Source organism: Bombina bombina, chromosome 6, assembly GCF_027579735.1.
Source record: "Bombina bombina isolate aBomBom1 chromosome 6, aBomBom1.pri, whole genome shotgun sequence".
NCBI classification, from domain to species: domain Eukaryota; kingdom Metazoa; phylum Chordata; class Amphibia; order Anura; family Bombinatoridae; genus Bombina; species Bombina bombina.
The window spans coordinates 884237792-884263690 of NC_069504.1; the positions used below are offsets into that span (position 1 = coordinate 884237792).

At 38.2% G+C, this 25899-nt stretch overlaps 1 protein-coding gene across 4 annotated transcripts in view; it reads right to left on the reverse strand.

Annotated features, from left to right (window-relative positions):
• SENP3 (SUMO specific peptidase 3) overlaps positions 1-13106 on the reverse strand; it is a 38330-nt gene extending 25224 nt beyond the window's left edge. The window contains exons 1-8 of one of the 4 annotated variants that reach the window (XM_053718389.1): positions 12925-13106; positions 8012-8453; positions 7713-7925; positions 6355-6466; positions 5164-5311; positions 4128-4175; positions 1897-1974; positions 1665-1802 (exon numbers count right to left, since the gene is read on the reverse strand). In XM_053718389.1, the coding sequence (XP_053574364.1) occupies positions 1665-1802; positions 1897-1974; positions 4128-4175; positions 5164-5311; positions 6355-6466; positions 7713-7925; positions 8012-8444 (1170 nt within the window). In that variant the 5' untranslated portion in view covers positions 8445-8453; positions 12925-13106. Of the gene's footprint in view, positions 1-1664; positions 1803-1896; positions 1975-4127; positions 4176-5163; positions 5312-6354; positions 6467-7712; positions 7926-8011; positions 8454-9583; positions 10447-12770 lie in introns of those variants that run through there. The other 3 variants (XM_053718390.1, XM_053718388.1, XM_053718391.1) reach the window with 3 other exon arrangements.
• Positions 13107-25899: the final 12793 nt, after the last annotated feature.

Below are 25899 nucleotides of genomic sequence, written 5' to 3' on the forward strand. Positions count from 1 at the left end.
CTCAGCGTGAGACTTCTGTCTTGTTTGTATGTTTGCCATGCTGTAGGCAGTGTTAGAGTCCCTTCAGAGAAGGCTAAGTTATCTTGAATAATTTGCAGCATTAGAGTCATATTTCATTTGCAAAATTCATTAATCAGAGCTGTTCCAATACGAGTTGGACAGCGTCTGAGTAATTCAAACAACTCTGACTAACACATTTGGCAAATTATTCAATAGGACTCTAATGTATATAACAACACACATTAGTAGGCCTGAGATTTGTTTCAAAATATAAAAACCATCAATTGCGGGGCGCTCATCTTAAAGGTTCGCCAAAGGGGAGGCCCACTATCTAAGACTTTGAAAAAACCCTGAACTACACTGAAAAAATGTATGTTAGAATGACAGCTATTCCTGCATCTATGAATGTCATAGAATAATTTTACAAGCTTCAAACATTTTAAATGTAAGTTTCAAATGTGATATTTATATATATTATATGGCCACAAGTATGTGAAAACCCATGCTAATTATGGAGTTCAAGTGTTTCAGCTACACCCATTGCCAATCGGAAAAATAATCCAGCACATACCCATGACATGTTATTAAACACTGGGAGTACAAAAAAGTTGTGACTTTAAAATGTGGCACTGTCATAGGATGCCACCTTTGTCACAATTCAGTTAGTGAAATTTCTGCCCTTGGGACTTTGGAACAGAGTCTTCTCTGGAGTGATGATTCACGATTCACTACCTAGCAGTTTGATGGAATAATCTGTGTATGGCAGATGCCAAGAAAATTCAACCTACCGGAATGCATAGTTCCTACTGTAAAGTTTGGTGGAGGATGAACTATTGTGTGGGGCTGTTTTTAGGGTTTGAGCTAAGACCCTTAGTATCAGTGAAGGTTCATCTTAATGCTACAGGATACAAAGACATTTTAGACTATTAGTGCTTCCAACTTTGTGGAAGGCCCTTTCCTATTCCAGTACTAATGTTCCCCTGTGCACAAAATGAGGCCCATAAAGATATTTCTAACAAGTTTGATGAGGAAGAACTTGAGTGGCCTGCATACAACTTTGGGATGAATTGGAATGCAGATCGTGAGACAGAACTTCTCATCCAACATCAATGCCTACATTTTTTTTTCTCTTTTTACCAAATGTGCAGAAATGTCCACACACTCCAAAATCTTGTGGAAATCCTTCCCAGAAGAGTGTCAGCTGTTGAAGCGGTAAAGGAGGGGGCAACTACATACTATTGCCCATGGTTTTGAAATAGAGTGTCCAACAAGTTCATATAGGTGTGATGGTCAGGTGTACACATACTTTTGGCAATATAGTGTTCCATTATAAAAACATAACTGAATTTCTTCTATGGAATTTTCCTTTAAAGTGAAGCGAAAGATGAAGGCTATTCGTCACATTGTGCATGCTAAAACAAGCAGCTCATTGAAGTTTAAGACCATGAAAGTAATGTCACCTAGTCATATAACAATTAAACTCACTCAAAGATGCGCCTAGGGATAAAGCAATAGATTAGTTTTCCTTTCTTAAAAACGTTAGAAAATACATTTTCTTTACCAAACACACACAATCATGTTAGCATGCACTTTTAAATGCATGGTAGAGCATTAAGGGATTACACATCTTTGGAAGTATCATTGGGAGCCGTTTTGTCACCTACCTTGGGGCAGCGCCGGTTCAGTGTGCGCTGGGAATCAAAATATGTTATGGTCCGCTTTGTCACATCCACACAGACTAGAGACCAGTGGACCTCAAGGTGTATAGGTATCAGAAGCAACTGTTTACTAAAAATATCCACCTGGAAAGAGGACAAAATCAAAAGAACAATTAAATAACTTGTTTTCAAATTATTAAAATAGTGAGTGTGTTTGTGAATTCAAATTGCAACTCACATTTTTTGTCCACCTCTTTACTCCTTCATATCCTTTTGTTCTTAATTTGTCATAGAAAAAGCTATTAAAAAAATGAACCTGAAAAAAGGAGGAAAAAGCAAAGAAAAGTTTTATGATTAAGGTAGAGAGTACAATAAAAAGAAAAAGTTACAATTTACTCATCAAATTTACTTAATTCTTTTGGTATCCTTTGTAGAAAACCAGATAAGTAGGTTTAGAAGCAGGCGTTCCCCATGAGCACTATTTGGCAGCTTTGCTAGAATGCTAAAAACAATGTTCTAGATTGTGCAATTATTGCTGCCATCTAGTGGTCTAGGAATGTTGCAAAACTGGTGCCATATAGTTACCCAGACAGTTGCATGCTACCTATCCAGGTATTCTCTTCAACAAATACCACCACAAGAATTAAACTAGAAACTTAAAAAAAAATAAAAAATGACATGCTCTATCTGAATCACAAAATGGTTTTATGTCCCTTTACAGACGAACAACTTATCTTAATTCCAAATATATTTTATTGTGAGAATAACTTGAGATTTTACACCTGACATATCTTTGAAATATAGATAGTATGAGGATATTATCCAATTCATAGAATAAAAAATGTATACAAAGCATAAGAGGTAGTAACAGCGTTTAGGAACCAAAAAGCATACTTGTCTACAGATACAGGTAATAAATAAAATTATAGGCTCTTGGGCTTTGTTAAAACCTAGTACAACTATCCCCTCATGTTCGTCCTACATATAGTCCTTAAATGATTTTGCATTACAGTTGTTGAAAATCATTTATTTGGCTATATATCAAGATAGTGGTCCACTATTAAGGAATTTTAGCTCTTACGGAACACATTTTATTTCATCCAATATTCCATTGTCCTCTTCTGTGCTACTTTTCCATGTTTACTAAAGATGTGCCATCAAAGTCTCATGTTTTATCACCACCCAGGACAAGTGAATATGACAAATAAGTTAAGTCATTGCCTTACCTTATAAAAAAGAAAAACCTGAGATACCCATTCTGTCATTTGAGTCACAGATGGACATAATGGTCAATCAAGAATATGATCAACTAAAATATTCTACAAAATGAAGATTATTAAAACTTTATGAATATGTATTACTCAGAGTGCAGTCATGTCACGTGACATCATCAGCATTTTCTGCTCATGAGTAGTGCATATTCACAAAGCCTGCTCCCATAAATATGCCTGATCTGCCCTGGAGGTGAGGAAAGTGGCTAAAATTCGGCGAGGAAGATATCTCAATTATTAGGTAAAATGTTAAATAGGCATATACTGTGTATAGCCAGCAGAATCAATGATATTGCAGGCCTTTATATCCCTTTAATAGTTACATACTATATATCTCCCATTCACCATGACTAGATAAACAAAAAACCAATTCTATCATTCTATAGATAATTTTATTTAAAACATGCTCATTGCAAACTATATGTTTAATCCCTACTAAGTGGTAAAACATACACGTAAACGTGTTTAGACCCACCAATGCACTACCACTCGTGAGCAGGACAGGATTCATAATGCAATCAGGAGTGGCCACTGCTCAGTCCCCAATCTGCCGCCATGTCCCACCTTCCACGTATTACAACAAAAGTTGCCAACAATATATATATATATATATATATATATATATATATATATATATATATATATATATATATATATATATATATAGTAGAGAAGAACTGGATCCAACGGACGGCCTCCGTTGTTAGATGTGATCCAAGAACAGCCGGCACACAGGAAAATTTTTCAAACTCCGATTTATTCACAAAAAAGAGAAACCAAACGTTTCGGCTCTATCGTGAGCCTTTTTCAATGGTATACAGACCGGTCTGTATACCATTGAAAAAGGCTCACGATAGAGCCGAAACGTTTGGTTTCTCTTTTTTGTGAATAAATCGGAGTTTGAAAAATTTTCCTGTGTGCCGGCTGTTCTTGGATCACATCTAACAACGGAGGCCGTCCGTTGGATCCAGTTCTTCTCTACTATATGTATTTACTTTGCCGAGCACCTGGTGGATGATTAGCTGGCGAGTGCCGTTTCCCACGAACGATTTGTATATATATATATATATATATATTTTTTTTTTTTAATAATAATAATAATAATAATAATAATAATAAAATGCTCTAAAAAGATCATTTCTTTCTGCAATCTGTTATAAAAGAAATATATACGGTGTGAAGTGTGATAGAGACTCACCTTTTCTGGCACAGTGTCCATTACTAAATCCCCATACATGTTCATAACCTGGAATAAAAGCACATTGAAACGTATTCACTTCCAGCCATGTTTCTCATATTGTGTTGATTGCATTTTAGGAAATGCTGTTTGCACTATATACTTGTTTACTTCTCCAGCTGTAAACACTTTTATAAAGCTGTACATTCTTCAGGTAACAGGAATAAGACACACAGTCCTGTTCAGAGATGTTTTGATCATATTATAGAGCATCTTAAAACAGGGGCATTTAAATCCAGTCTTCAGCGAGTACAAACCCACCAGAACTTAAGGATCTTTCTTTTGGAAAGTGATCAGTTATATAAGCTAGTAGAAAGGCTGTACAACATTTGATGTGCCCAACTATTATTTATTATAACATAGGGTCAGCATGGAAAGTTGATAAATTATTGGAATCCAAACAAAAAAAAAAGTGATCCCTTATTTAAAAAAAATGACTAAAGGGACATAAAAAGTGCAAAAGAAACATGCTCTAATGCAGGGCTCAACAAATCCACTGGCACCTAACGTTTTGGATTATTCTCCATAGATCTATATACAGATACCAATGTCTGGGTCCTAAAAATATGTCATGCTACTAAATATTCTTACCAACTCTAAACCGTTTTGTCGACCCCTGCTCTAATGTGTTGGAGCACTGTATTATTAAACTATTGCTTACAACTGTGTATTGGAAGGGGCATTAAACACTTTTTTCCATTATAAAGAACATACAAATGTAAACCACTTCCCAATTTACTTCTATTATCAAATTTTCTCAATTGTCTTGGTATCCTTTATTGAAGGGGCAGCACAGAGGGTAAGGAAGAAGTCTGTTCTAAACAGGAAGTAGAAAAGTATAGTTAGGGGAGATTGAGAGCCACATTATGACCCCCAGGCATAAGGTTTGATAACCCTAAGCTTGAAGATAAGAAAATCATATTTGCAGCCTGAAGAGTGGACATCCCTTCAATGAGCCATGGCAAAGAATTGTAGTTACACTTGCATATTTATTTACCTGGTCATTTAACCAGTTCTGTCCATAAAGGGTTCCAAGATCGTCCATGCTCAGCACATGTCTTTTGTACGTAACACGGAAACCACGTAGCAAGGCATTCCCTGGCATTCGTTGGTATGAATGGATCAGGTGCTGTACTACAGCTCTCCTGTAAAGAGTTGATCATTAGTAAAGTCCCCGTGTAGTACTCATTTAACTGATCTTCCCACAATAACTTCTCATTGAGCAATAAACACATGATCAAGATTGGTTATTTTTAATTCCCCTAAAATAAATAATAAAGTACTGAAACAGAGACAACTGACAGTTGATATTGCAGTTTGTTGCTTGCTATCCTAGAATGGAATCTTTTGTTCCTTTGCTGCTTCTTTGTGAGCTGGAAACAGGGCTGCTATGGGGGATCACAAGCATCTATTAAAGGATTACTTTCTGTTATAATTTTTAAGCTAAACAACTAACATATTAAAGTTAATAAACATTAATTAAAACCTACTGACCTATATTTTCTCCAAAACGAAGTTTCATAACGTTCTAAAAGTTACATCTTTTATTCGCAGATGTCATGTTATCCTGCCCACTATTTTCAGCACTACATGTTCAAAATACTTATAACTTTGTGTTTAAAGCGCCATTTTGAAACCTAGGTATTGTAAACGGATTGGTACAGAGCAAAGGATACCCACGGAGTGGGTTTGGAAAACAATTAAATTTGCAGACAAGATTTCTGATATACGGTAGAGATATGTTAATGAAATGCTATTGATGAAAAGTATATTTGGGGTAGTTAGTAACAGGCATAGAAAATATTTACTTACAGTGGCCCTTTAACTACTAGTCATGGGCAAAAATGTGAAATTCATTATCTGTGCAACTACAGATATTTGTTTGTTGCACTTTTACACCAATAATTCCAGCAACAAAAATAGTCAAATGCTGCAGCCCGCGACACATTCGGTATGTTCTTATAACGAACGCCGAATTTTGCACATGCCTATTAACTACCCTGAAATTGACTTTTTGATACAAAAAACGGACAGCATATTGTGTGAATACTAAATAGATGAGTTAAGATTTTAAAAGCTAAAGCTTAATGTAACCACTTGAAATGAACGATGAGCATTGATGCATTTAAGATAATTCTATTCTCAAAAACTATCTAGGATACTTGGTTTTTAAAATGGTTCACAGTACCTTGCAGGGGTAGTAAATGGTTGCTGGAAAACATCTTCAAGTTTTTCCAAAACTTCCTCTGTTGCTAGAGGTATTAGGCTTCCATACGACTGAAGAAACTGGTCCAGTATACCTAAGGGACAAGAGAGCATGGAATAACCTGAACTTGTATTGGCTCTTAGAGCAATACATACAACCTGCCAAGTGAGTTACTAAGGGCATATTATCAAAAACTCAGTGTCATGGAGCATTATATTGAAATGTATGAATCAATACATCTTGAAGCCAATTTAGGGAGATTAACAACTCTTAAAGGGACACTGAACCCAAATTGTTTCTTTTGTGATTCAGATAGAGCATGCAATTTTAAGCAACTTTCTAATTGACTCCTATTATCACTTTTTCTTCGTTCTCTTGCTATCTTTATTTGAAAAAGAAGGCATCTAAGCTTTTTTTGGGTTCAGACCCCTGGAGAGCATGTTTTTATTGGTTGATGACATTATCCACCAATCAGCAAGGACAACCCAGGTTGTTCACCAAAAATGGGCCGGCATCTAAACTTACATTCTTGCATTTCAAATAAAGATATAAAGAGAATAAAGAAAATTTGAGAATAGGAGTAAATTAGAAAGTTGCTTAAAATTTCATGTTCTATCTGAATCCCAAAATAATTTTTTTGGGTTCAGTGTCCCTTTAAGCAAAATATTTCCCTTTTAAAATTCTTTGACGGGAACTTGCAGCACTGATAAAATTTTGCCAGACCTGAAAGCTTAAAGGGACACTGAACCCAAATTTTTTCTTTTGTGATTCAGATAGAGCATGCAATTTTAAGCAACTTTCTAATGTACTCCTATTATCAAATGTTCTTCATTCTCTTGGTATGTTTATTTGAAAAGCAAGAATGCAAGTTTAGATGCCGGCCCATTTTTGGTGAACAACCTGGGTTGTCCTTGCTGATTGGGCAGCACCAATAAACAAATGCTGTCCATGGTTCTGAACCACAAATTTGCTGGCTCCTCAGCTTAGATGCCTTCTTTTTCAAATAAAGATATCAAGAGAACAAAGAAAAATTGATAACAGAAGTAAATTAGAAAGTTGCTTAAAATTGCATGCTCTATCTGAATCACAAGATAAAAAATTTGGGTACAGTGTCCCTTTAAGAGGTCAGGGCCCTTAATGTTAAACTGGATGTACATGTAAAACTGGATGACATGGTTAAGAAAGTTACCTCAATGATAGCTCATTCAAATACAGGTTTGACAGAGGAATCTATTGTTGGCAACCGATAAAAGTGGGCTATCAAGAACACGTAGCATATTATATGGTAGGCACACAAGGGGGAAATTGTCGGCTACCTATAAATGATTTACAGAACTTACTCTGAACACAGCCCACATGTTCCTCTGTCAGAGCTGCAGGAGGTGGTGTAGGAGTAACCTCCTTTTCAGGAGGTGGAGTTAAATCATCTTGTGGTAGCAGACCATTTTGCGAAGGGCCATCCTGGGCCCCGATGCTGCAGACATTGGTTATGAGGATGGATTGAGGGTCTGAAGGATGTGAAGAAAATCCATTGGGGAGACCAAGGGAGGGACCTTAAAAGAAAATTAGAAGAGAAAAAGGTCATTCATACTAACAATGTTAATCGGTTATTGAAATGGAGTATGCAGTGTCCTCTTACCTGCATCTTCTTCTCTTAAGTAATTGGCTCCCAATGCCGCTCCATCTGAATTCATTGCATTGTGTGCTCTTCCCACATCATTTCCCCCAGAACCACCGCCCCCCTCCCTTCTCTTTGCCCAAAATCTCCTCCTCCTTCCCCCAAGGCCACCCCACAGCTTCCAATGGAAGGGCAAAGTTACAGAGCGCTTGTAAAGGCGCAAATAAAGAGACCGAAATGCCCGAAGTCTTTGTCTCCTCCCTTTCCTCTGTCCGGGAGGTGGTGTACATGACCTCCTAAATTGTCTTTCCTCCTCCTCCTCCTCTTCCTCGTCTTCCTCCTCTTCACCCCAATTTTCTTCATCACATGTCTCAAAAAGCTTGTCCTGTTTTCCTTGGGGCAAAAAGTGGGCTGAAAATGACGGCAAGTGGCGCTGAACTGGAACGTGCCTCATCGTGGGAATCTGCAATAATATACGTATACGATTTGCAAACACATAAAATAATCTAAAACAGTTTAAACCTATTACTATACTGAGAAACTAGTCATGCCACATATTAAAAAACACACTATACATGCAGATTCAAAAGGAAGAAAACGCAAATGTCTGGGCTTCCTAGGGTATTTTTGGGATATATATTGTTACATCTTCACTGCTACCTAAAAATTATTTATAGCTCCTTTATTTTATATAGCTTTATCCACCATCATCTTTTGTTACACCAGAAGGATGCTTGAGCATCACAAACAGCAAGACAAAGGTAAATTATAACAAAAAATAAAATGTTCCCTTTTGTTAGATGAGTTTTATGATTAGCCAATTAGCTTTGTTCTCTACTGGTTTATTATCTGCTCAGTCAAAGTAACGCACAAGGCATACTTCATGATTGGTGAATGGAGGTGACTGGTCATACCCTCACCTAAAGCCGTGAATGTTTGTCAGGATACATGCAATTATTTTTATTAAAACTTTCAAAGTAGAAAAAATATATAGATTACAGAGATAGTAGTCATGGTCTCTAATTAATGAGGCTGAGGAAAAGTATACAAGAATGTGAATTGCAGAGGCAACTCACTGTCCTCTCTAGCAGCCAGACGCTTAAAGGTTTGTTGTATTTTGTTTTATCTTAATAGGGCATTTTAAAATGAATAACATACGATAATACTGCTGCAGGCATTCTCCATATTACCTAGTAAACAATAGATACTTCAATGTAAGTTGTGCCAAAGCATGCATTTCCTATAAATATAAATAGTATTTACTCATTTTGATGCTTTTTTATTTTTATTTTCTGCTAATTCATAATTTCTGTGATGGAAAAAATCTGACTACAATATACCATTAATGAAAACATATTAATGCTCTAAAGCAACAACAGCACAGGGCCTGCATGAGGGGATAGTGAGACAAATGATTGTAACAGGATAATGGGAAGTGTTAGGATGAGGACAGAGACTGTTTGATTTGACACAGGACAGGCAGTGAATGGAGGGTGCTTGATCAGAGACCAAATATTAGAAATGGAAACAAAATTAAAGAAAAAGCTGCACTGTAAAATTGTTATAGCAAATGCTGTAATAAACAATCCTCACCTATAGCAGTGTGAGGAACGATCAATGGATGTACAGAACGTGTGCATGGTCCAGGCAGTGGTAGACAAAAATATAAAACATGCAGGCACCAGGTATGCCTTTTTAGAAAGCTACTATGTAAGGCTCAAAATTAAATAAATTTGTTCAGGAGCAAAAAGTTAAGTCTGAACTTTTAAACTCCTGAAATGTGCTTAGAACAGACCTGAGAAATCTATATTTGTAAAAGGTACGTTAAAAAAAATATTTTTTTAAGCAGTTCCATTTTACCAAGCCATCTGTGCACTGTGTATTTAACCCCTGCCAATGGATATTTAGGGGTAGATTTATCAAAGCCGTTCTCCTTTAATTCCGTCCAAAAGAGCATACGAACTGATAGTCATGTTCATCAAACCACTCTGCTCCTATAATTGCGCAAATCTAAAAGAAACTTCTTTGCACTCCGATTGCATTCGCCTAGGCGCACGGCACGCTCCCCAGAGTGCAACAATATACATTAGTAATAGGCGTAATTTAACAGCCCGATCTACAAATACAGCCAGTTTCTTATTTATCATTGCTTTGCGCCGATAGGGAACTGAAATTTCGGCTTCAATTGCGTGTTGTATATTTTGCCATACAGACTGAGGCGAACACCATTATAATACATGCTTTTACATCTTGTGAAGCAGTACTTTCTTCTTTTAACTAAATTTTCAAAGGCTCAGCACCAAGAAGAGATTGTTATTGCCAGAAATTTGCACTTCCACAGGCACATGGGTACCAACAGTTTATATATATATTTTTTTTTTGTGATCTTAAATTATCAACATATGGCAAAAACAGCACAAAAACATTATATAATATAAGCTAAATAGTTACCTAAAAAAACATTTTAAATAATCAAAACAGGGCGGCATAAATATTTATAGCAATGTACTGTGATAAATAGGGAGTAAATGCTTTTTCCGACAGGCAAAATTTATCATAATTACGCCCCAGTTCACCTGCGCAAAGTTATGTCTATTTTTTTTTATAAATTCAGGTGCACATGTGCGCTTTTCCGGAGGCGAGCTGGGGCACAGTTACAGGCGAAGCACATACAGAGTTCATCTAGCCTTTGATAAATATAGCTCATAATATATATTATCTGGCTTGAAATTTCCACTAGTACACAAGTCAAGGATAAGTAAGATTTGCAGCAGGAAAGTGAAAAAATTTAATTTTCCCTATCTTTAATATAGAGTGTACTAGTAGCTTTAATTATATTTTTCCACCTGTGTGTGTGTAATATATCATATCCAAGGTAATAGGCACTCATTTCCCCACTACAACATTAAAAAAGTAGTTCAAGTACAGAGTCTGCTTCCCACATTACATGCTGTCAGGTATGGGGTATGTTTTATTTAGAAATTTAAAAAAATATATATATATATATATATATATATATATATATATATATATATATATATATATATATATATATCACAAACATGACACTTAGAATTTAGGTCTACAAAAACATTAACTATTTTGTATGCCTACAGTATTACAGAAGTCAATAAAAAAGCAAATATGAGCAGAATTTTAATTACCAGACAAGGGGAACATTGTCATAGAAACATTAAAAACTGATGAAATTTGTTCTTTTCGGAGCAAACATTTTTTGAGAAAGTGCAACAACGATCTGTGTAAATCTAGATCTCAGTGTGTTGCACTTTTACAATAATAATTGCGGCTCCAAAAAGAAACAATTGCAGCTTTTCAGCAGCTTACTGCCACATTTGTTAGGGAGCAAAAAATAAGAATGCACATATGTAATATTTAGAGCCCACACTCATCTTTTCCCCTCCCTGTTTCTTCCATAATCACTGTTGTTTAACTTAAAGTGATGGTAAACTTCACGTTTTAAAATCAGGATCGGAATCAAAGCAATATTTTAGTTGGGATTTAATTGATCATTTCTAATGAAAATATGCTGTAACTTACTTTTTAATCTAGCAGTGCCATTTTAATACCCCCGCTCTGGCCGCCCACTTCAAAACTCATTTTTTTTTTTTTAAGCCGTTTTAGCTGTTCTCCAATCTGCACTCTAGACTTACAGAACTTCTTTTGTAGCTAGATCGCTGATTGGAGAACAGTTCAAACTGTTAGCTCAAAAAACATGAGTTTTGAAGTGGGCGTCCGGAGTGCAGGGCATTAGAATGGCACGGCTAGATAAAAAGTAAGTTGCAGCACATCTTTATTAGAAGTGATCAATTAAAATATTGCTTAGATTCTGGACTGGATTTTAAAACGTAAATGTTACCATCACTTTAACATGACAAAATGATGTCATGGTTATTGGCTCTGTATCCCAGTACAAAGCTACTTACACAATTACTGTAATTGTGGTCAAATAATAACATCTATTAAAAAAACTAGGTTTTTATTTATTTTTTTATTAAAATTTTGCAGCGTTGTAGAAACTTATGTAACTGCTATAACTATATTTTACCCCATTAATATTCTTTGTCTACGAGGTGTAAAAGTGCAACTGATCCAACTTTTATTGAATTAAACATTGATAATGACATCTTTGTCACTCAACAAATGCACAGTATGATACAAATAAATGGACAACAGAAACAGTTATTCATGTAATTAAGTCTATAGTAAAAAGAATCAATGGCTATAACCATATATGTAGTAAGAATGTATCTGTTTAATAAAGTTATGTGTATATTTTATGTGCCTGGCATTGAGTAGTATTGATTGGCTTTAGAAGAAAATAAATATTACTTTCTAATTATATTTCAAAATAAATATTCTGGTGGGTTTTTTTCCCCCATTTTTTTTTTGGGGCTGAATAATTACTACTTTTAGTTTTAAGGTTTCTGGGTGTTTTCTTTTTTTCACTAATACAATGTAATCTAGAGCAGCCAATGAGCTTGAATACTGCACTACCAGATGTGTACAGACATACATGCATCGCCTGTTTCTAACATATATTTAAACTTAAATATGTTTAATTTGTCGTATTCTCTTGCAGAGGACATAACAAATATGAACCCCCTGTACAGCTGGTTTATACCCCTTGCATGCTTAGTGCCCATAGTATAAGGTTATAACAGAGAGGTGCCGGCTGTATGCACTGGTTTGCCATGCTTTGCAAGTATATACAGAATAATGGTGCAGTCTAACCTAGCCAGTCAGATACACAGCCACTTACATCGTTTACTCTAGCAGGCTCTAAGGATTATACAAAGACCTACACTCCCCCGCGGAATTACACCGGTGCATACGAATGAATTGTGCCTCGCATCCCTAGACAGATGTGATTATCTCTTTCACATCTCGATTGCAGGTATTAAAAAACCCCATACATGTCCGGTATAAAGCCGTCGCCTCTCCCGTGTCCTCTCATCCCCTCCCCGGTCTCCGGGTCGCGCTCTTTTTCTCTCTGGCGTCGTCGGTCGACGAGGTCGCGTCTCAGTGACGTCAGTTTCGTCGCACTGACTGAGCCCAGAAACAGTGCGGGAGGGAAGAGGACCGGATCGCTATGGTAACACCTACTCTGTCCCGGAAACGCTGCCATATTGGTGCACCTATGCTCTCACACACCTGGAAGGAGTCCGATAAAAGAAAGCCTGTCCGTTGTGTTATTACACCCAGTGTTATGTATGGCTGTCGACCATCTTGTTACACCTTTTCTTATTTTGCCACAAATATCAACCATGTTGTTACCCCTTTGGATTGTCACCCAAATATTGCATGTCTTTGTCACATATGATCTTCAAGTTGTAGCTACTTTTAAAACATTATTATCTTTGCTTGTAGTGCAACTTTAGTTATATACCTTTGGGTTGGCTGCTATGTCCGTAAATTATTAGCTTTAATGTGACATTTAGCTACACTTTTTTTAGAGGTCCCACGTGGAGCCAAAGCACAATGTTGCGATTCCATTGTTTCATCAGTTGCTATAGATTTTAAGAGCTGTTAGTCAAAATTAAACTTTCATGATTCAGATAGGCATGTAATTTTAAATAATTTTCCAATTTACTTTTATCATCAAATTTGTTTCTTACTCTTGGTATTGTAATTCTTTGTTAACATCTTTAAGTTTGGAGAAATAAGTGAGATCTGTGGAGTAAATGGGCTCCATGTATTAAGCGGCGGGCGGACAGTTTCTCTAGTTGCTGTCCGCCCGCCTTCGCTACACATGGGCAGCGGATCTGTTGATCCGCTTGCCCGTATGTATCATTACACACTCATCGGAGTGTGTAATGCCTGCTCCTTCATTCGTGCGACTGAAGGGGCTGTCAATCACCACTCCGATGAGTGTGTAATGATACACACGGGCAGCGGATCTGTTGATCCGCTTGCCTGTATGTATCATTACACACTCATCGGAGTGTGTAATGCCTGCTCCTTCATTCGTGCGACTGAAGGGGCTGTCAATCACCACAAGCTAGCTAGCTGTCTATGATTTTCCCTTGCCACCTCAGAGGTGGCGTAAGGTGTAAGAAGCAGCAGTCTAATGACCATTGCGTCTTACATTGCGGGAAGCAGGTTCGCAAGGGCTCCAGAGCAGTTTTCGCTGCTTTGTACATGGAGCCCAAAATGTTTGCAGAATTGCGCTGAGATTTGAGAGACAGTTTCATACACACTCATGGAACACAGAACAAAATTCTTGCTTTTTTATTTTTTTGCACATCCAGTGTACTTAAAGTGATGGTAAATCCAAGCATTTTAAAAATGCTAGGATTTTCCATCACTAAAAAAAAGGCTACCTTCATCAGTTTAAAAGTTTTCAATGAGGTGCCTTCAGCATAATGGCTAAAAGATGGAACATCACCTCATTGAAAAAATGAGCAGGGCCGTGAGCCGTTAGAACTTAGCTAAATAAATTAAGTTTTTGATAAAATACAATTTTTGGTGAACAATTTTGTTACGATTTTTGATGCTCCTTAACAATGCAATTTTTACCTGCATATTTTTGTGTGGTTTAATTCTTTGTTTTGTATGATTTTTAAATTACAACTTTAAATGTGCACTTTTGTAATGAATGCATCTCCCATAGGAAAATGTATTATACTCCCCTTAGTGAGATACCCTGTTTTCAGGGTAAAAAATGTCTTTATATAATTCCACCAGGGAAATAGGACTGGCGATCATTTTTATAGAATCTCTCCAGCCCAGTGACCTCTTTAGAATAGGGTCCTATATGAGATCTGTTCTCCAAATTACATTATAATGAATACAAATGGAAACATTTATAAAAAGCCTGTACTGTGGGCACACTTTTGAAGTAATCTGCAACATTTCTCATTGAAACACTAAGATATTAAAGGGCCGCTGTAAGTAAATATTTTCTATGCCTGTTACTAACTAACTACCCCAAATACGCTTTTTATCAATAGCATTTCATTAACATATCTCTACCGTATATCAGAAATCTTGTCTGCAAATTTAATTGTTTTCCAAACCCACTCCGTGGGTATCCTTTGCTCTGTACCAATCCGTTTACAATACCTAGGTTTCAAAATGGCGCTTCAAACACAAAGTTATTGGTTTAAGTATTTTGAACATGCAGTGCTGAAAATAGTGGCAGGATAACGTGACATCATCGGCGAATAAAATATATAACTTTTAGAACGTTATGAAACTTCAATTTGGAGAAAATATAGGTCAGTAGGTTTTAATTAATGTTTATTAACTTTAATATGTTAGTTGTTTAGCTTAAAAATTATAACAGAAAGTAATCCTTTAAGTAATTAAATAACGTTACAAAATTGATTTCAGAAGGTGTGTTCAGCTTTTATGTACATAATTATTGCATTTTGTAAAATCAGATCCTTTGAAAATGCAAAATACATTATCAGTTAAATTAACTTAAATATATATGCAGTGGGTCACATAGGCTTTTTATCCTCGTACATAGTTTAAACAATTTATATAAAAAAACAAAAAAGGAATAGTAATACAGGGAATTCAGCACTCTTTTAATCTTTACCATACCTACCTGTGTGCTATATTCTAAGCAGATATAATCACTTCTATACTTTTCAATGTATGTGACCACACACACAAGTGGATAGTTCAATACTGGGATATGTTACAAATAGGTATGTGCTACTAGTCCAAGCACCAGTATATCGGTATCTGATACCCATTACTAATTTCACAGTGACTACTGTCACATGCTCTCCTGCTTACTTTTTTTATATGGGAGGCTATTGCCATATTCTACCCTAGTATTACCTGGCACTACACTCCATTCTCAACTATACCTATCAGAGCTTTGCTATAATTTCTATGCCATGGGGGCTTCCCCCATCACAGTGTTTTTAATTGGATGTATGTTAATATTTTCTTGTTTTAATGCCTAATTAAAAATAAAAGTTAAGTTTTAACGTCCCTATGCAGACAGCCTTTTATGCAAGGGTCTTTTCTATCTACCTTTATGTATAATTTCATATCAATTTGAGTTGTTGAGTGCTATCCATGTACATTCTTTTTTCAGTCTTGTACTGTATTTGTTTCGCATATCTATCCTTATATATGTACAGCACCCGCCCTTTTCTCATTGATCATTGTGTCCCCCATTCGAGGGTTTTGATTGTATTAATTTAGGGCAACAACATATGTAGTGCCATCGTTCTTTTCTTCTCTCTTGTATCTTTGAGAGGGAGTGTGGAAGTGGCAAATTAGTGCTACATGCTTTTTCGAAGGGGGTTAGGTCTCTAAGGAAATCTGTTTTGTGTGGTGATGTATGAATAAAGTGTGAAAGTTGCATATATTTAAGCCAAGAGGAGTAATTACCATTCGCGACGTCTCTGATTTTGTCTCTGTCTAATAGTTTGCCTCCTTTTACAAATTTAAATAGAGGTGTGGTGTAACTCCACTCTGTCAATCTTTGGTAGTTCCTGTCTGAGCCCCCAGTAAGTTCAGCATCGATAGGAATGGGGAAGAGTGGGGATCTTTCTCCCGAAAGGTATAGTTTCTCTGCTACTATCGATTCGAAAAAATGTTTATGAATTGGCACTGTGGGGGTCTCATAGTTTTAGGGACCCAGCAGAGTGTGCCTACCATGGGAACTTTTAGTATGTGGGAATCAATGGCTATCCAAGCTTTGTGCTCTGTTGAGCTATGCCAGTCCAAGACCCGCTGTAGGGTAATGGCTTATAAGTATACAGAGATATCGGGGAGACCCAATCCACTATTGACCGTAGATCTATACATTGTGATCCTACTTATTCTAGGTTTACTTTGGCCCCAAAGGAATGCATTTATATGTTTTTGTAGTTGTATGGGGTACCATTTGGGTAAAAATATGGAGAGAGCTTGTAGGATATAAAGGATTCTTGGAAGGGTAGTCATTTTGATGCATTGTGCACGTCCCCACCATGAAATGGGTTTATTTGCCCAAGTATTTAAATTGTGTCGAACTGTTTGTAGGAGAGATTCATAATTGCTGTTAAATAAGACATGGAATTAGGTGAGAGGTAGATCCCCAAGTACTTTAGGGTCTTAGTCTGAAGGTTTAATGGGCAGATAGAAGATAATGAACTAAACAAATTGGGATGTAGAGATATATTTAAAATCTCAGATTTGGTGGGATTCATTAAAAAATTAGAGTATTCACCAAACTTGTTTAATTCTTTCATTATCTCTTTAATAGACTAGGGAGGATCACTAATCGTGAAAAGAACATCGTCGGCATATAAAGCTATTTTAAAACTGTGGGCTTATTTCTATGCCTTTTATCAAATGGTTATTTCTTATATGTGCTGCTAGGATTTCCATTGTAAGGATGAACAGCAAAGGGGATAAGGGGCACCCCTGTCTTGTACCATTACTAATCCCAAAAGGGCATGAGAGCACACCATTAGCCTCGACTCTTGCCGTAGGTTGTGAGTATAGGCCAAAGATTCGCTGGAGCATATGGGGGCCCAATCCTATCCCCTCAGGGTTTCTCTAAGAAAACACCAGTCTAGCTGGTCAAAAGCCTTCTCAGCATCAGTCACCAAGAAGACTGCTGGTATCTTATTGTGTTTTGCGTATGTCATGAGTGTCAAAGCCCTTATGGTATTGTCCCTCGCTTCCCTATGGGGTACAAAGCCCACTTGGTCAGTGTAGATTATATCCCGAAGGACTTTATTCAATCTTTTTCCTAGTATTTTACCCAGAATTTGTAAGTCTGTGTTTAGCAAGGAGATGAGCCTATAGTTTTTGGATCTGTGGGAGTTTTGTTAGGTTTTAGGATAACCGATATGTGTGCTAGCTGTATTTCTGGTGACAGCGGGTGCCCTTCATCTAGGGTGTCAAATAGCTTTTTGAGATGAGGTGGTAGTATATTTAATAAGTGTTGGTGAAACTATCAGTTCCTGGACTTTTCCCAGCAGATAAGTCCGAAATGGCTGAGATAATCTCTTGTACTGATATAGGAGTTTCCATCTCCTCTTTTATGGGCGTTTGAATTTTAGGCAGGTCCGCTTCTCAAATATATTCTTGCATACGGGTTAGTCTGACCAGGTTATGGTTAGAGTGGAGATTATATAGTTCTGAATAGTATTTACTAAAATGATTCGCTATGTCCTTACTATCGTATAGATTTTGGTTTTCTGGGGTGATCAACTTGTTAATTTGGGATTTCACATTATGGGATCATAGTAGTCTTGCTAGCCATGGTCCTGCCCTATTTCCCTCAAAGAAAAAGGTCTTCTTGATGTTTAGCGCCTTTCTTTGAGCTTCTTTCTTTAGAATTAAATTTATCTCTTGCCTGAGCCTGGTTATGTGTGAGAGTAAGGTATAATCTTCAGTGGAGTCTTTGTTTTGTATTTTCATTTGATTTAATTTGGTTGTTAGCGCTGAAATGGTAGAGTTATAGTTTTTTTTCAAGAAGGCTTTGTGTTTGATACACTCCCCTCTAATTACAGCCTTGTGTGCTTCCCAGAATCAACTGGGGTGTGTTTCGTTGTGTTGTTAAATTGGAAATATTCTGTTAGAGATTTGTGTAATGCTTTTTGAGTATCGGGGTAATGAAGTAGAGAGTCATCCATTTTCCATACAAACGGGATTGTTGGCATATCGGGCCAATCCAGGTAGATGCTAATAGCCAAATGATACGACCATGCTGTGGCATGTATGTCTGAATCTTTTATAAGTGATAAATGGTTTCTGTCTATAAACAAGTAATCAATGCGAGTGTATATGGCCCAGGGATGAAAATAAAAAGTAAAATTACACTGTGAAGAATGTTGGATCCTCCAGACATCTACCAAGCCCAAATGAGCAAGACAGGAGAATACAGTGTTTGGTGCCCTAGAGCGCATTTGTGCAGAGCCCGAAGATGAGTCTAGGGCTGAGTCTAAAGTAACATTGAAATCTCCACCCATAATCAAAGCTCCTTTCTTATGTTCTGTAACTAGGGAAAGCAAGCGCTGAAAGAACCCGTGTCTATTACTATGCGGTGCATAAACATTAACCAGTGAGACTGGTTTGTTGAAGAGGAGACCTGTTAAAATTAATATTCTGCCCTCTGTATCAGAAGCCTTGTTAAGTAATTGAAAATGTAGGTGTTTATGGAATAAAATGCTCACTCCTTGCTTTTTGGAGCAGTATGAATTATTGTAACACACAGGGAAGTCCCTGGACGTAAATTTTGGTTCGGGACTTGATAGGAAATGTGTCCCCTGAATAAATATTATAGAGTCTGTGTATTTGGCAAAATTACTGAGTGCTTAGTGGGGGAGTTTAGTCCTTTTGTGTTTTGGGATATTATATGTATTTTAGGGGTAGTCATATTTGTGTCTAAGTGTGTCAGGTCACGATTAATAGGTATGTCTTACCTGATAACATAGGTTTTGTGATGGTAGGATAGGTCCCTCTGGTTGAAGGCACGTATCAGCTATTGGGAGAGTGGAAGGAAGGAGGAGGAGAAGACCCCGCTCCTGCAGTCTAAAGAAAGCGAATACAGAGTGATGCTCAACCAGTGAATATACTAACCAACAATAACAAAAATAAAGCATGAAATACATGCCAAAAACAATAGCGATTTTTTTTAAGAAATAACATCATAACAAGGAAATTTCTTCTCATAGTGTGGATGGAAGTAAAGTGGAGAGGGGGAATTAAAGCAGATGTCAATGCCAATCCACTTTGTATGGGCTTTTATACTAAAACATTCTTAAGACATAAGGATCAAGCTATTCTAGTTTAAGACTCGTACTGAATGACCACTCATAACTGAAAATATTCAAACTTTCTTAAGCTCTTTTCTGCGGTTTAAACAGACCACTAGGCAAGAGAGTTTCAGGGTGGGTCAGAGAATATCATAGAAGGTGTAGATGTTGCAGTAGCAGCGTTTTTCCTCTTTTTTGCTATGGTTGTCCATTCAGCTCTTTGTGGTTTAGCAGCCAATTTTTTTTGCTGTTGCTTGTCAAATGTACTATCCGAGAGTTTAGGTAAAGATGACTGTGCAATATTAAGTTGTTTACAAAAAAGTTCTAGATCCTCTGGGCCTTTATAGAGGAAGGTTTTGTCGTTTTTGACCACTTTTATGGCAAATAGGAACCCCCACCTATACAGAATTCCCAGTTCTTGGATATGTAGTGTTAGATAACTCGCCTCCTTACGCTTCGTCAGCATAATTGGGCTGAGATCTGCATAGATCTGGAGTGCATCTTCTCCAAAATACACAGGCGATTTTTTTTCCTAGCTGCTTGTAGTATTCTATCTAGTATTCTATAAGTATCCTTGTCAGAAAATCTGTGGCAGTAGAAGATGATGTCCCGGGGGGGGGGAGCAGAATTAGGGGGTTTCGGCCTAAGGGTCCTGTGTGCTTTGTCCAAACTGATAGGGTCTTTTTCATCTTCCAAAAGGTATTTATAAAGATATGAAGGAAGCTGTTGAGGTAGCGCCCCCTGTTATCTAGGTCCTCTATTTGACAATGTAGTTGATCAATGACTGTATGCTGATGTTACAGCGCCATTGTGTTGTCTTGAGGACTTCTGTGTTTCTTCTATCTGCTTCTCTAGTTCTAAAAGCCTGCTGCCAAGTTCACAGACTTCTCTTTTAACTTCAGCTAGACCATCTTTGATGGCCCTGCTGACCTGTTCCATTAATGAAGTGAGGTCCTCCTTGGTAGGTAAGACTTGGAGGTCTGCTCTTTTGATTGGTGTGTTATCGTCTGCCGTATGGGTCTCAGAATGGGTTATGTCTCTGGTTGTATCTGAGAAAAGCGTCTCTGTATCCCCATTAGGTTGTGCCTCAAGGGATTTAAAAAAGGAATTAAATTTTCCTCCAGTTGGAGCAGCACCTTTAGGTGTCTTATCAGATTTATTTTTGTTCTTCGATGCCATCTTTATATAGATTTGCTCCTTATGAAGAAGAGGTGTGGCATATCTGTGTATTAAGGAAATTTTAACAATATGTGAGCTGACTGAGTCTCTATATTTGTAAGCTTGTCTTTGTTAACGCACTATTACTTCCCCACAGCTGTAATCCATTAATGGTATATTAAACTTATTAGCAGGCAGCCTTTCTATTATTTATTTGACTGTTTTTATGACCATGTGGATGCAGAGTGCTTCTGTGCATGGTATTGCAACTAGTTACCTGCCCTTCTAGGCCCAGCCATCTAGCCGTACCACTGACAGTCGATGCTGCTGATGTCAAGTGCTAGGTTCTTTTCTAAGGTGGTATCCGCACTTATGCAGGTTCCCACAGTGCACGACCCGTAGGTCTCTTGTTGCAGCACAAACTATCTAGTCAGATTGCTCCGTGTGGAAGGCCTCGGCTCTGCTGATCCGATCGTGAGGTCACAAAGCCGTACCGGTGTTGTGGCGACTGGCTGCCGTGAGCTGTCTTTAGTGTGGGGATCAATTTTACTTTACACTTCAGATTGGGTCCTTTCAGTATAATTACATTCAAGCTGTGCTTTTTTACTTGCTACATTGCACTTGGTATTTTCTCTATTGTAAAATAAAACACAACTTCAGAAAGTGGAAGGGATAGGTGTGTTTACTGGGTTGAACAGGGGAGTTCCCATGGTTTGTGTGAAGCTTTTTACAAGTCTGTAAGAATACTGTAAGCATTTTAAAGGGACAGTATACTGTAAATAGTTTTCCCTTAATGTGTTTACAATTGCTTTTTTTACCAACTGCGGAGTAAAAAATGTATGAAAATTAGCTTTTTTTTTTTTTCTTCAAAACAAGCTTTATTTGAACAAAAATAAAGACATTGTACATTGGGCAATAATACAAAGGAAACAATTTGTGGGGGCGCAAAGCGCAGGACCACATTACAAAAATCTAAGTACAGAGATGATAAGCTTGACATTTTTATAATTATTAGTTGATCAATTCTGTATGTACTATAAGATAACGCGTGTTATACCGTCTCGATCTATCAAGACACACTAAGGAAAGGCAGAATAGAGAGAAGTTGTGGGTAGTTGGGGGAAGGAGGGGGAAGAAGGAAAGGAGGGGGGAGAGAGAAAAAAAAAAAAAGAGTTTAGTGAGTGGTAAGGGTCTGGACCTTGTTCTCAGAGAAGGGGGTAGACTCCCTTAGATTTCACGCTGGGGCAGGAAACCAAACAGCCAACATTAGTTCATATGTCACCATTTGGTTGCACCTGAAGTAGTGCAGTTTTTCCATAACTAAAAGGTCATTGACAGCAGCCCGCCAGTCAGTCAGAGTAGGTATATCTTTTGACTTCCACATTCTAGGAATAAGCCTCTTCGCACCGGTAAGCATAAGTAAAAGGAGAGCGCGGCTATGTGTGGGTTTGATATTGGGGAGATGTAAGAACAGCAGGGTCTCGGGGGTATTGGGTATAGTTATGTTCAGTTTTTCTTATATTTCCTTCATAACCGCCTCCCAAAATCTGGAGAGGTTGGGGCAGGACCACCAAATGTGAACAATGAAACCCCGCTCTCCACACCCCCTCCAACATGTGGCACTAACCGCAGGAAAGAGCTGATGAAGTTTTGCAGGGGTATAATACCATCTGGTCAATAGTTTAAGATGTATCTCCTGCACAGTAGCTGATACCGATGACCCCCTGGTCAAGGCAAAGGCTTTAAGCCAATCGTCCTCCTCAACCTCGCTTCTAAGCTCTCTATTCCATGTCCTAGTATATGTAGGCAGCTGGGTGTCTGGTGGAATGAGTAAGAGTTTGTATATCTTTGAGATCAGTCTTTTAGGTGGAGTGATTTCGGTGCATAGGGACTCGAAAGGCGTCAGGGTTCTGAGAAAATTATGTTTTAGTTTGTGGGTGAGTAGGAAATGAGAAAGCTGGTGGTATCTTAGCCAGGAAGAGAAAACAGGACCAGACTGGTCCTGTAGTTTTGGTTGTGATAGTAGTCTGCCCCCCTCTTGTGCGTAATGTAAGATTCCTACTCTTAATCTGTAGGGAGAATTCGTGCGTCTACCGACTTCATAGTATGGTAACTCTGGGTTTTCTATTATGGGAAACATTGGCGAGACAGGGGACGATATGTGTGTGCTGGTAGCTATCAATTTGTCCCATACAGTTAGTGTTTCATGTATTATATGGTATTTTTGTATTGGCTTGGGACGTTTATTTGAAGGTATCCACGCCAGGGATCCAACATTATTTAGTTGTAGTATTTGTCCGTCTATTCCGACCCATTTTTTTTGCATGGAGTTCTGTGACCATTCAGTCAGTCTTTGTAAAAAAATGGCCCTCCTATAGGAAGCTAGGTCTGGGAAGCCTAGTCCTCCCTTATCTCTAGGGAGATACAATGTCCGTCTGGGTATTCTCGGTCTCGTACCCTTCCATATGAACTGTTCTATGGTGCTTTGGAGATGGGGCAGGAAGTCGTTCGGTAAGCGAATCGGGACTGTTTGCATTACATACAATATTCGTGGTAGAATATTCATTTTGATGAGGCCTATCTTCCCTAACCATGAGAGTGATTTATTACTCCATGAAGACAAGTCATTGACTATCTCTTTACGTAGGGTCAAATAATTGTTTTTAAAAATGTCAGAGGGGCTTGCAGAAAGGTATATACCCAGATATTTCAATTTGGTGGGGGCTATTGTCATCTTGTAGTTATTGGATAAGAAGTCTATATGTTCTGTAGGGGCGTTTATGTTAAGAAGCTCTGATTTAGTTAAGTTTAGGTGAAAATTAGACAGTTTGCCATACTCATTAATCTCTTTCAGGAGTTCAGGGACAGATGTTTCAATGTTTGTAAGTGTATAGAGGACATCGTCGGCGTATAAGGCCTGTTTGTGTTCTTCATTTCCAATTTGTACTCCCTTTATGTTTGCATTATGTCTAACCTTTTGTGCGAGCGCTTCTATTGAAAGAGCGAATAACAAGGGGGATAGGGGGCACCCCTGTCGGGTCCCGTTAGAAATGTCAAATCTATCCGACAGGATACCGTTCACTCTAATACGTGCGTTCGGGGCAGAGTATAATGCAAATGCCATGTTTGTGAAAGCTGGACCAATATTCATTGCCGACATGACTCGACGCAGGAAGAGCCAATCGACCCGGTCGAAGGCCTTCTCTGCGTCAGTCGCCAGGAGGGCCAGTGGTACTTTTTCAATTTGGGCAAAGTTAATAATTTGGAGGACCTTGGAAGTGTTATCTCTTGCCTCCCTACCGGGTACAAAGCCCACTTGGTCAGAAGAGACAAGAGAGGGGATATACTTATTGAGGCGATTCGCTAGAATTTTTGCTAGAATTTTGATGTCCATGTTCAGCAAGGATATGGGTCTAAAATTCGCTGGGGAGGTAGGGGGCTTGCCGGGTTTGGGTATAAGAGAGATATGTGCTTCAAGCATTGTGTCAACTAAAGTGGGCTCTGTTATCAGGTTGTTGAACAATTGGAGCAGCAGTGGGCTTAGTGTTTTGCTGTAAAATTTGTAGTATTTTAGCGAGTAGCCGTCTGGGCCTGGGCATTTCCCGGTGGGGAAATCTTTAAGGGCTTTAGAAAGTTCTAAGGCAGAGATGGGCTCGTCTAAGCAGTTCTTCTGGTCGGGATCTAGTCTTGGTAGTTCAAGGTCTGATAGGTATTGATCTATGAGCTGAATTTTAGTGTCTGTTGGGACTGGATGTTCCCCCTGGTCAAGCTTGTGCGATATATTATATAATGCTTTGTAATACGCGTGGAAAGAATTTGCAATTTGTTTGCTGCTTTTCAGTGTTGTGCCATCAGGGTTCTGGAGACTGTGAATATATGTTTTGAGCTGTTTTCTACGGGTCGCTCTGGCTAGCAGTTTCCCCGGTTTATTGCCTCCCTCATAGTATTGTTGTTTTATTGCTAAGAATTTACGCTGGCAGGACTCTCTTAGGTGGGTCTGGAGCTCCCTCCTAGTGTCTTCCAATTTAAGTTTAGCCTCCATGTCCCCTGGGACATTTTTATGTGCAGCTTCAAGCTGTGTAACCGTGTTCAAAAGTTGGGTGTGTTTTAATCTATACTGTCTATTAAGGCGGGCTCTGTGTTTAAGAAATTCTCCCCGGATAACACACTTATGGGATTCCGAGAAGTTTATTATTGAGGTCTGTGAGGGATCGTTATGTTGTAGATAATCTGTAAGGGATTTTTGAATTTCAGAGCTTATTACAGGGTTGTCTAGTAGTGTATCGTCTAATCTCCATATATATGTCGTGGGCGGGAGATCGGGCCATTGAACTTCACATGTGACCGGGGCGTGGTCTGACCAAGTAATTGGGCCTATAGTGCAAGATGTTACCATGTCAAGTCCGATAGAATCCGTAAGAAAATAGTCTATTCTAGAGTATTTGTTATGTGGAGGAGAGTAATATGTGTAGTCTCTAGTTGACGGGTGTAATGTTCTCCAAATATCGTGTAGGGCAAGATTTGAGATAGTGGATTTAACTGATTTGAGAGTTTTAGTAGGGGTACTGTCTAATCCATTGGATGTGTCTAGTGACGTTTCCATGGATATGTTAAAATCACCTGAAAGGAACACTGTTCCCTTTGCAAAGTCTAGAATGAGCCTTGCAATCTTTTGTAGGAAAAGATGCTGTTCTGTGTTCGGGCTGTAAAGAGTAATAAGGGTGATCGGATGGTCATATAATGTTCCCGTTATCAGCAGGTATCTACCCTCTGTGTCCTTTTCTACATGTGCAATTTTTAGCGGGACTGAGTGGTGTATCAGTATCCCCACTCCTCCCTTTTTAGAGAGGCCTGACGCGAACAGGGCAGTGGGATATTGGGCATTAAACCATTTTGGTTCCCTGCCCCTGCGGAAATGTGTCTCCTGAAAGAAGAGTATGTGGCTATGCAAATTATTTAGGGCTCTGAAAGCTATAGACCGCTTACCTGGGTTGTTCAAACCCTTGGCATTAATTG